Source organism: Callionymus lyra, chromosome 3 (genome assembly GCF_982586985.1).
Source record: "Callionymus lyra chromosome 3, fCalLyr1.hap1.1, whole genome shotgun sequence".
Lineage (NCBI taxonomy): Eukaryota > Metazoa > Chordata > Actinopteri > Syngnathiformes > Callionymidae > Callionymus > Callionymus lyra.
Genome location: NC_141820.1, coordinates 17,212,393 through 17,224,234, shown reverse-complemented (window position 1 = coordinate 17,224,234; position 11,842 = coordinate 17,212,393). Strand labels below are relative to the sequence as shown.

General features: G+C 42.2%; 2 protein-coding genes across 2 annotated transcripts in view; both read left to right on the top strand.

Moving 5' to 3' along the window:
• The first annotated feature begins 2,853 nt into the window (after positions 1-2,853).
• s100a11 (S100 calcium binding protein A11) lies at positions 2,854-3,296 on the top strand. Its single transcript, XM_087786716.1, has 2 exons — positions 2,854-3,005; positions 3,065-3,296. The coding sequence occupies exons 1-2, from the start codon at positions 2,877-2,879 to the stop codon at positions 3,194-3,196; spliced, it is 261 nt and encodes an 86-aa protein (XP_087642842.1). The 5' UTR covers positions 2,854-2,876; the 3' UTR covers positions 3,197-3,296.
• A 1,488-nt stretch (positions 3,297-4,784) lies between these two features.
• The window catches only part of s100u (S100 calcium binding protein U), a 7,409-nt gene continuing 351 nt past the window's right edge, over positions 4,785-11,842 (top strand). Inside the window, exons 1-3 of the mRNA XM_087786712.1 lie at positions 4,785-5,109; positions 10,393-10,521; positions 10,726-11,842. The exon at positions 10,726-11,842 is cut by the window's right edge and continues 351 nt beyond it. Of these exons, the coding sequence (XP_087642838.1) occupies positions 10,402-10,521; positions 10,726-11,448 (843 nt within the window). The 5' untranslated portion in view covers positions 4,785-5,109; positions 10,393-10,401 and the 3' untranslated portion in view covers positions 11,449-11,842. The remainder of the gene's footprint in view (positions 5,110-10,392; positions 10,522-10,725) is intronic.

Here is an 11,842-nt window from a genome sequence, read left to right as displayed (position 1 = left end):
ATATTTCAATACTGTAGTAACGATATATTGCGATACTGTAGTAACAACAATATATTGCGATACTGTAGTAACAACGATATATTGTGATACTGTAGTAACAACAATAAATTGCGATACTATAGTAACAACAATATATTGCGATACTGTAGTAACAACGATATATTTCAATACTGTAGTAACAACAATATATTGCGATACTGTAGTAACAACAATATATTTCAATACTGTAGTAACGATATATTGCGATACTGTAGTAACAACAATATATTGCGATACTGTAGTAACAACGATGCATTGCAATATATTGCGATACTGTAGTAACAACGATATATTGTGATACTGTAGTAACAACAATAAATTGCGATACTGTAGTAACAACAATATATTGCGATACTGTAGTAACAATGATATATTGTGATATATTGTGATACTGTAGTAACAACATATTGTGATACTGTAGTAACAATTATATATTGCGATATATTGTGATACTGTAGTAACAACAATATATTGCGATACTGTAGTAACAACGATATATTGCGATACTGTAGTAACAACGATATATTGCGATATTGTAGTAACAACGATATATTGCGATACTGTAGTAACAACGACATATTGTTTCTTTTAAAGATACAACACTTTTTCTGGATTTTACAGCAAAGAGATTAGTAAATACTTTCTCTAATCAAATGTGAAAGTACAGTAACATTAAACAATGAAGTGCAATAACACAAACAATCTGGAGCAACATGCAATATCCAGTATCTGTCAGTTTAATTTTTTAACTTTAAACTCTGTTTTAAAGCAAACACGAGTCCAAACATCAGCTTTAAAAGCTGCTGTTAAATATATATTTAACCTTTGAAATAACATTTTACTTTAATTGGAAGTTATTTTATTTATTATTTTTGGTAAAAGAAAAAGAGAAATTGATCTGATTTGACACGATTTAAAAGTAAAAGTAAAGTATTTAACAGTGTTATGACTAAACTCAACCTGTTAAATGTATTTTTGTGTCATTATTGATCCTGAAGTTTGTTCAAATAGCGGAGGGTCCGGTGACGTCACACACACGGAACTCAGTCAGTCTTTATTAAACCACTATTAAACTCTATTTATTGTATGAGGCGGATTCAATGATTGAATCAACATTAACACTAACAAGAACGTTTGTTATCGTTGACTTTCATGCGTCGACTGAACGTTTCTCTACACAACAGCAAAGTTTAACTGCTTCGTTTTCTTTCGTCTTTCTTGTTTCTGATCGTATTTTCTTTGTCGTGACGCGTCTTTAGATGTTTAATATCGATACAGTATCGTGAGTAAAAATATCGTGATATACTGTATCGATATTATCTTACACCCCTAGTCGCTACCAGAGCTGACAGTGTTCCACCAGCAGCAGCATCCCCAGTTCACAGCGATAGTCAGTTCTATCTTATCTGTTCTGTCCAATTCTTTTGTATGTCATCACTTCATTTTTTTGGACAACATTTTTAAGCATTTTTATCCAAGACCAGGATGTTGTATCATTGATGCAGATTTCCACCTACAAAAAGTTAAAAAGAACTGCAAACATCAAGATGGAAAACGTAACATTGAGAGTAATGTTTGATTAAAAGTTGGCTCATTTTAATTAAATAAATAAATAAAATCAACCACTTGTCTTTTCAGACTAAGCTTCATTCTGGTCTACAATGATTTCCTTCCGCCATGAAAATCCTTAACAACACGTATATGATTTAACTTAAAACTATCAAATATCACAATTCATCATGATAATGGTTTAAAGTTATTACTTTATAAAGTTCTGAAATCTCAGCGAACGAGAAGTTACGAGAGCGGAGTCCAATATGATGTAATAATGGCTTCACTCCTCCTCCAGCCAGCTGTAATCACGCCCCGCTTTGTCTATACAACGAGTCCCTTAGAGGTGTTGACTTAGAGGTGGAGACTTCCGGGATTGATGACACGCAGTGACAAACCTTGTTGAATGACCAATCACAGCAGAGTGGCTTTGGCTATTGTAAACAAGATTTCATCTCCGGAAAAACTAAAGGTTTTCACAGATTAAGCACATTTTCTAAAGTAAATATTTAAATGAAAAGAGAGTTTTGTACAAACAGACACACACTGATGAGTACAATAGAGTCCAACATCTATTTAAGACACACTTAAATCAACAGTTGACTTTTAAAAACTTCATGAACTCTTGAAACATCAAGACTAATGTACTAACTTCCTACACATTTACAAACACTGTAAAACCACTTCAAACAAATGTAATATTTATTCATCAATGGTATTTTGTCTCTTCCCAGCCACCGTACTTTCCCCACTGAAGACGAGCTCCGGAGCTTCTCGTCGGTGAGACGTTGTGGAATGAGAAACATCTTCTCTCACAACTCTGACATCCCGTCACAGATGTTTACTCTCAGATTAGATCCACGAGCGCGAACTTGCCCTCCATCAGTCCGTGTTCCGCTCCTTCACCTTCACGGTCTGGTGACTTTTGGAATGTCTTGAGACGGCGACGGGAGGAAGTGATCGTTTGAAAAACCGATCCCGAAGCACTGACACACGATTCTTTCGAAAAAGTTTCCTTCGACGCGGTGTTTTGTATAAACATTTAAACGCTGACTCGGCGGTGACTCAGCGTGTGAGGCTGATGGTGGCGACAAGAGGCCGAAGAACCGATGCGTAACACGGCAGGAGTGTGTCAGGCCTGGTCAGATAGGTGGTTTAACGAGTCCACTTTAGATTCAGATAAGAGCCCATGAGGGTCTGGATCGAGTTTTTTCCGCTGAGGCCTGCACAGGCGGCGTGTATATAAACCTGTGGCTGAGACCGTCGGACCAGTGAGAGCCGTCATCATGGAAGCCGCTATCAACACTCTGGTCAGTCAGTTCAAGACCTTCGCGGGCAAAGACGGATCGTCCAGCACGCTGAGCAAGGAGGAGTTCCACAGCCTGGTCACCATGCAGCTGCCCAACTACGTGAAGGTCGGTTGAAGCTACTTCCTGTCTCTCCGTCTCCTTCGCTCACTCTCTCTCGTCCTCAGACCTGCAGCGGCCCCGAGGAGATTGACCAGCTCATGGGTTCTCTGGACGCCAACAACGACGGCGAGCTCACCTTCCTGGAGTTCTGGCAGCTGATCGGAGCGCTGGCGAGCAAACAGGGCGGCCTAAACTGACCTGGACGTCTGAAGGTCTTAAACCCGTCTCACTCCTTGTTGTAGTCACTGGTGCATGCTGGGAAACTTGATAATAAAACATATTTTATTGTCCCAGTCAGACAGTGTCATTGATTTACTAAGTTTATGGTCGATTTCACTCTCGACTGTCTCACGCCGACACCCAGGTGACCCCGAGGAGCTTCATTGACAATGGTGGTGTTGTGTAGTTTCATCTGGATTCAGAAAAGTTTTGAAGGTTTCTTTCGTCTTCATGCTTGTTATTAACTGGCAAAAAACCCCCAGAAAACTTGAGTTCACCTTTGCGTTATCTCAGGGTCAAGGTGACCCGAGCGACCTTCCTGGCTTCCAGAAATACATTTGCAGCGGTGGAGGTTGTCATCTTGACCCAGAGACAACACAAGGGATACAGCAAACACATTTGTATTCGGGCCTTCGGGTCACCTTGACCCTGAGATGGTTAATGAACAGAAGGACCAATGAATCAATACGATAAGTTAGGGTTCATGACACAGCAGTGACAACATTTGACTTATGTGACCTTCATGAGGTCAAGGATCATGTAGAAACTAACTATTAGAAAAGTCTCTTCTCAACACTCAACCTTGAACAACATCTCAGTGGAACTGACCCCCTCAGCCAGATGGTCACCAAGACCTTCGAGGTGAGTAACCTGAGGAGGCTCTGCAGAGAAAAGTCTTTACCACGAGACTCAGAGGAACGTGAGGGTAGCTCTGATGTGGAGCCCAGACCGAGCCGTGATGTAAAGTCACTGTAGAACTTTTTATATCATGAAGAACATACGACCGTTGTCTTCACGCGACCCGTGAACGTGACCACGTCTGCATGTTTTCATGTTACTACACTTTGCTTGATGTATCTGAAGTCAGACAGTAAATATGCATATTTGGCATTTGGTGTTGGAATTTGTACACGTTAATAAAAACAAACAACAAGTTTTTCTGTTAGAAGCAAAAGACACCATCCCGCAGTGACCCCTGACCACTGCGGCCATCACTATCTAAAGAAGAGTGACATGATAAAAGCCAAAGAATGAAGTAAAGACAATAGATAGTAGGATGTCAACAACTGTTAGTAAGTAAGCCACAGCATTCTAAAGATAAACTGAATTATACATACATTTTGTTTTGAGACGCTCCATATAAACTGATTAAAAAATATATTATGGCGAGTAAACACTCACATTAATACTGTATACAAATGATTTGTGATACAAATGAATGAAAAATATAAATTGCAGGACTTTAACATGGCTGTTAGGAACATGTTACATTCATTATTTTACAGTATAGTTACTTCGGTCTGAAAGAGGACGAAGTAAACTTTAAATGTCGCCAAAAAAACATTCGTCTATTTGTTTCGAAGGGTGATTGGAATTTGACCCTGATCTCAATCTGATCCGCAATGATCTGGAGTAACGACCACGCCTCACACAACACACACACACACACGCACGAGCACACGCACGCACACTGTGTGAGTTTAATAGGTGAAAAATTCAAGAAGAGAAGGATGAAGTCATGTCATACGCCCTACATCCCTTCATCCCTGAAGCTCGCGTGTAACCTGATCACCGTGACACGCCGGCAGCTGCGCACCTAACTTTTAATAAAGACGCAAACAATCCTGGATCCTCACACCCTTTCTCTCCTGAAAAAAAAAACTCCTGCTCGCTCTTCCCTCTCTTCCCTCCTCCACGAATCCACGCCCTTTGACTTGACAGGGGGAAAAGTTTTAAGGAGGAAAAAAAAAAAAGCCTAAATCACGGAAGAGAGTTTTCTGCTCTACTAGTTTGACAAGTTCTCTGGGACTCAAAGCTGCGAGCGGAGGGAACAGCGCACGAATCCACTACTTGCGCACATTTTTCAGGCTCGTGTCGCAGACTCTTCACGGTGAGTGGACTTTTTTATTACTTATTTAAAGATTGAGTTCTGCACGGTCGTCGGTGCTGCCACGTTTTAGTTCGTCCGTGTGATCGTGGACTCTTTATCCGCGCGGGGGTTTTGACTTTTTTTTGCGCACTCTGGCCGAGGAATCTTATGCAAAAACGGACTCACTCCGCTGGTGTGTGTGTGTGTGTGGAGTCGTGGCTCTCTTCACGTCTGTCTCTCCACCATTTAAAGCCACCGGTTGACTCGTTCCTTGCGTGAATATTTCATGGCACACTAGTGGGTTCGTCATTACTTTTGCGCACACGCAGTATCACGTTCTCTTCGTTTGGAAACGCAACACTCGGACCCGCTCAGAAACGAGAGAGCTCCGCTTGTAGCCTTGTCTGCTGAATTATTTGTGTCCCTTGGGTTTTTTAAAAAAAGTTTTTTTTTTTTAGGGGGATCAGTGCGTCCACCCAAAAGTTACGCAGTCGGGAAAGAATTCTCTGTAATTATTTGTTGGCCGAACCTGTTGAAAAATGCAGATTACAGTGAATAATTCACTCCCTCGTTGTGTCAGAGGGGGACCGTCGACCAAAACTGTGGTGGGGCCCCTGCAGGCTCCTGGGCGAGGGTGTGTCTCAGACCCCTGGAGCTCCGACAGTTACCTGTAGTAAAAGAAGGGCGTGTGTGGATATAAAAACTAGATCACAAGATACAGAAGCTGATAGTGTCTTTCATTTTTTAATTTTACAATATGTTTTATCGTCTACTTGACTTCTGACACATTTCTTTCTTGGCAATATTGTTATTTTGTTAAACTGTAGGAGAAACAAAGTGTGGACCACCTACATTAAGGGATCTTCTTAAGGGCCTTGTCTAACTGTCCACTTATGTTTAATCTCCATTATTTCATATATATATATATATATATGTCAAGTTTTTTTTCTTAACCCTATCTTTAATATTGACATTCCTTATAGGAATATTTTAAGAATAATATTCACTATATTCTTGTTGTCACTTTTATCATATCATTTTAGTATAAATTAAGATTAAATAACAAAGCAGATATGTCTCTTCTATACTGGTTTATTTCGAAGTTTGATATGATTAAGGTCCTTTAAAAATGATCTTCTTGACTGACAATAATAGCAAAGTATCCAAACAAAACTTGATAAAATAAATAAATAGCCTAAAGTGTTGATTCATAGACGTAATGGTACTATTTGGGATAAATTTAGGTTTTAAAATAGAGCAGAACTCTACAACACTGTGAAGAAGTTAATATTGTGTAAAAGCTTTATTGGTTGGAATTATAAATATTCTAATAAGGTCTATTTATAAAGGGGTTTCCACCATGTTTTGTTTAAGCCATTGAGCCTCAACGTGAGTTAGGATTTCAGAGGCATTTGATGCTGGACGGCTGCGCCATTAAAGATTAACATCGTGAACTATTTTGACTTTTGGTTTTACTTACACGACTAACAATCTATTACGTAAGAGACTAAAAAAAAACCTTTACTTACGCAACATTTTCTTTGAATTATTTCTTATCGGTGTAGCTTCGTTAGCTTAGCAATTTGGCTTTGTTGGCACCTAGTAAATAAGAGCAAGGATTGTCAGTTTAAACGTAAACGGTTTGTGTTTATTAAGCCTTTGTTTAACACTTTTATAGCATATGTGTTTTGAAATACACTCGGCAAACGGCTTTTTGTGTCTGCAAAAAAAAAAAAAGAAGGGAGAATGTAGGAATTCTAACACCTCATAGTTTTGTGAGCTACATGTACAGCTACGTGTAAAAGTTGACGAACACGTTTCCATCAAGATACAATATTATCTTTATAAAACGAGATTTGTGTTTGTTTGAGGTTCTTAAATTGAATCCATGCTCCTGCACGGGCGGGCGTGCACGCGTCCGTGCACGATCTGGGCGAGGCCCTTGACAAATCCAGGGTGACACAAGAAGCGAAATAGAAACTCATTTTCTGGCGAGGTTGACGTCATGAGTAGAGACAGCTGTTCTGATGGTGCAGTTTTCTTTGAGAATTGAACCCAGCTGGGATCACCATTTCGAGATTGTAAAAGCGGTGAAATGGTATATTTTAACTGCGGCGAGCGTCAGCGGGTCAGCTCCGTGTCGTGTAATGAGACTAATAGTCCGGCTCTAATTGGACTCTCAATGTCGTCCAGTAATTGCTGTATCGGTTTGGTTTATGGTGCGAGCGGGACCTCCCGGAACGTGGGAGTCGCACACATGACATGTCTTATCTCACCTGCTGTTTGCTCCGCAACACTCGGGGCCGACGGACGTTCCCTCTCTCGGCCGTGAATTCCTGTCTGAGTGATCTCCACAAACAAGTATGAATGGAATTCCTGCCCGTGCTACATACGTGTTTGACAGATGGTGGCTGGGAAATGACTGGTTTTGTCCAGGTCTTCTTCTTTAGAATGTTCCAAACTCTGACTCTTTCAAAGAGCACACAGAGAGGGGGGGTGGGGACGCGAACCCACAACCTCCCTCCTGGTGTGTCTTGTATGTGTTTCATTGTTAAACATGGAATACATAGCAAAATGCAACATAAAGTCGGACAAGACCCTGTGAGGTCAGAGGACACAGTCTGCTACTGGTTTGCTTTCGACTGGCGTTTGTTACCACTACAGAGCTCTGGACGTCACATGACCACTTTTATTTACATCGCCGCGTATCTAACCAAACAAAGCTTAACCGACACATATGACGAACCCTGTGTTTACCTCCAGCCAGTTGGCCCGAACACAAGAGATCAGATCAACAGTATCACGTTTTGTTTCTGTCGTCCTATTGGTAGAATAACTGGATTAGCTCCGTCTTTTACCTAAGATGCGCCAAATTTATTTACAAACCACTGACATATACAAATAAGTAGTCGGTGTCCACTTCAGGAATCTGTTTAACTTCTTTCTCCTTCTCGCCCACCCACTGGTTCTGACACCCGAGGGCCCAAAAGCGATTGAACGTGGTTGTTGACTCACTGATGGAAAGTTCTGCTAGTTCCTGCCAATATGGCGGCGTTTTGGGTTTTTTCTTACTGAATGAACGACTGAAGCTCTACGTTTTAGCTGGTGCTGTGCGACCACACCAAACTGGATGTGTCAAAAGTGACTTGTATTGTCGTCGTAGAGGTTCCATTGCAAACTGTTGTTGTACGATATGGGAGAGGGTTGTAGCGTCACGACCGGTTTCAGGCTTCAACATCTTTCAAAGGTCTTTCATTGCATCTTAAACAGATACAATTCTGGAGTCTCTTTGATCCGCCATTTTGAATCTCCATAACATTAGACCCTCCCAGCAGATTGACCGGATTTTCTGGATGCCAGGAATTTTTGTCATTTGTTTTTTCTGTGGACTGAAACGAATGATTGAAATGAACGATAGAAGATAAAAAACAGTTCCGATGATCTCCATCTGTACTCTTGAGTTTCCAAGAGTAGAGAAGGCGTTTCCATCTTATCGTCATTTAAACTTTGCAATCTTTATCAATAATTAAACGTTTTTTTCTTAAATAAAGTGTATACATCAAACGCTTTTTTGTACTAACTGACCAAAGTTTGCCTATTCTATGTGTAAACAGTGATGCCTCTCATAGCAGGTGGAATTACATTCTTAAAACATTCTACTTCTAATTTGTCGCTAGTTTTATGGATCTTTCTGTGCTTGTTGTGTGAGGAAGTTCCAGAAAACTAGCGCCACCTGCTGTTTAACTCAACTCATTTAACATGACTATTACTGTCATGGATTTCTGCGCTCTCTGAGTGTTTTCCTTGATGCTGCCTGATGGTTAAACAGTAGCTTATGTTGACAAACAAGCAGCTGACTGGCAGGTAAATATTCGTGCTTAAGTGTCAACACGTAATAGATTCTCCGTTAGCCTACGACTGTGTGTCGTGAATATTTCCTCGTTGTCGTGGGCGATGTTGTGTCTCCGGGACGTCATTGTCATGTCGAGACTGGAGCGTTACAAAAGGTGAAGGGAGCGGAGACAAGAAAAGGACGGCGGGGCAGACAGAGTGGAGGTGATCCAGGTAATCCCCAAAGAGAACCTGACGCCTATTATCTCCTGTGGCCCCGGCAGATCAGATGACCTATCAAAGATCAGAACTTCCATCGGCCCCGACAGACTCTCGCTGTCTCTGCTTCGCTCGCGTCACGGCCCCACCCTCGCGGCTCCATTCAACACCTGAAACGAAAGCAGCTCCTCTGTCTCTTTTTCCATCGACCGAGCAACGTCCTGCTGCTCATCTTCCTCTCGCTCCGTCCGTAGATGAGTCACAGATAATGGATTCAAGGTCATTCTCGGAAACTGAAAAAACAAACTCCGAAACGAATCAATTTATTTTACGGATCACCCCGTAACGGACGATATTTGATAGAGCAAGTAAAGCGTTCCGTTAAAAATGTCCTTCATGGTTGTAAAAAATACTTTATTGTAAGAGTTTCGATCAACTTTTACTATAGACTTTTTTTGCATGCAGTCGTACTAAAAATACAGGTCATTTATTTTCTTTTTGCTTGACGGAGCAAATAAAGGAAATGGTCCAAGAATGAATGTCTGCTTGAGACCTTGGCTCCTGCAAGGGTTATAATGATGTCATCTTTATTTTGTAAAAAAAAAATACAGTATAGATTAAATTTCAGTTTATTTAAAAGGACACTGTGCAGTTACATTAAAAAGATGGCTGCACCAGATTTAGAACAATGCTACTTTCCATCTGTAGTCCTCAACAAAGATGCAGACTGTTTACATAATACATCGCATACAAATAAAGGAAAAACACAATAATATACAAAGACACAGTACAATCTAATAATGTCACTCTCAATATCAAAAGCATCATTTTAAAAATGAAATGATAAAAATCTTCAGAAAAATGAATATGTTGGTGATAAAGCGACGTTCTCTTGTTCTAGTTAGAATAAAAATATAGATCTTGTTAGCATTAAAGGTGTATAATGACATGGAAATGTCAATAGAGCGGCACAAAAAAGAATGACCGTAACTCACTCGCTGTAACCACCAACAAGGCAACATTAAAAGGAAATTTATGAAGATAATAAAAATGTTGTTTTCACAAACAACTACTCTAATTATAACGCTGTAACTCAACGTTAGCCTCGAGGCTACACGCTAGCAAATCACCACGTCAATACATTTGGCATCCACAACTCTTGAAATATCTGAGATGTAACCGTGAGCGTGTCCAAATCTCTTGTTTATACTAAACCAGCTGACCTTTGACCCCCCTTTTTTTTTTTTTCCACAGAAAGGAGCCATGGAGGGAGCCATCCAGACAATGGTCAAGGTCTTCCTGAAGTCGTCCAAGGGAAAGGGGAGCCTCGGGAAGAAAGAGTTTCACGGCCTCGTCAAGTCCCAGCTCAGCAACATCCTGTCGGTGAGGAAATCGTTGTTGAAATCTTTGCAACACATCGTGTTACTGCGCGAGTGTTTGTGTAATAAGCCCGGCGTGAATAGGAAAAGTGATCTGATATGATAGAATGACAGCGAGCGCGCATTATAATGCAAATGGTCTCCGCGATCGTTTACTAATCATGTACGTGTTTCGGGTTTCATTGACCGTCATCCTTCCTCACGACAGGACACCGACAGCAAAGAGGCCATCAACAACATGAGCCAGGGCCTGGACTCCAACCAAGACGGGAAGGTCGGTTTTGAGGAGTTCATGAAGCTGGTGGGTTACCTAGCAACCTCCCTGAGCGAGCAGCGCGAGGCCAACCCCGAGCAGACCGCCGTGACCAACAACGACAAGCCCAACGGGGAGCGAGTCCTCGAGGGGAAGTCGGAGACAGTCGAGGTCACCAAGGCCGAAGGCGCGGTGGAGGCCAACGCCGGTGGAGTTCCACTCAAGGTGGAGGCCAACGCCGGTGGATTTCCACTCAAGGTGGAGGCCAACGCCGGTGGATTGCCACTCAAGGTGGATGTCAAGGCCGAAGGCCAAACTGCCAAAGAGGAGCCGGCTGGAGCCAAGATGTCTTTGTCGGGCGGATTAGCCGAGGTGCCGGCGGTGCTGAAGGTAGCGGCGCCGGAGGTGCCTAAGGTAGCGGTGCCGGAGGTGCCGGTGAAGGTAGAGGTAGCGGCCGCCGAGGATCCTGCAGTCGTGGAGGTGAAGCTGCCCGCCGCCGTGGAGCTACCCACGGCCGGGGAGCTACCTGCGGCCGCGGAGACGTTGGCGTCCAACGTGGAAGCTGCCGTGAAAGAGGTGGTGACGGTGGAGACGGAAAAGGTGGAGGAGGCGGTGAAGGAAGCCGTCGCCGCCGTGGAGGAGGAGGTGGAGAAGAAGGTCGAGGAGGCGACATCATAGGGGACTGTCTAGATTTTGCACATACCACTCACACTTAACACTACATTAACACACAAGTAGGTAAACCACTATCGCGGTTCCACAAGTCTTTGAAAACATTCCAAAAAAAACCCCAGAAGCATCGTGCCATCATGTCACTGCCACCGCCATGTTCATATGTACAGCATGTGCTAACAGTTACCTCACCTTTACGACGACCTTAACATGGTAGCTATTGCGAGACTGTGCTATGCTAGCCTTCGCCCTCGCTCGTGTGTTTGGCTTTGAATGCGTGAAATCGATAACGTGGACAAAGAGTACACATTGACCCATTTGTTTGTTAGAAATGTGGACGCTATGCTAAAGCTAGCAGCTATGAATCAAAACCTACCAAAAAAAGTTGAAATCTCACAAA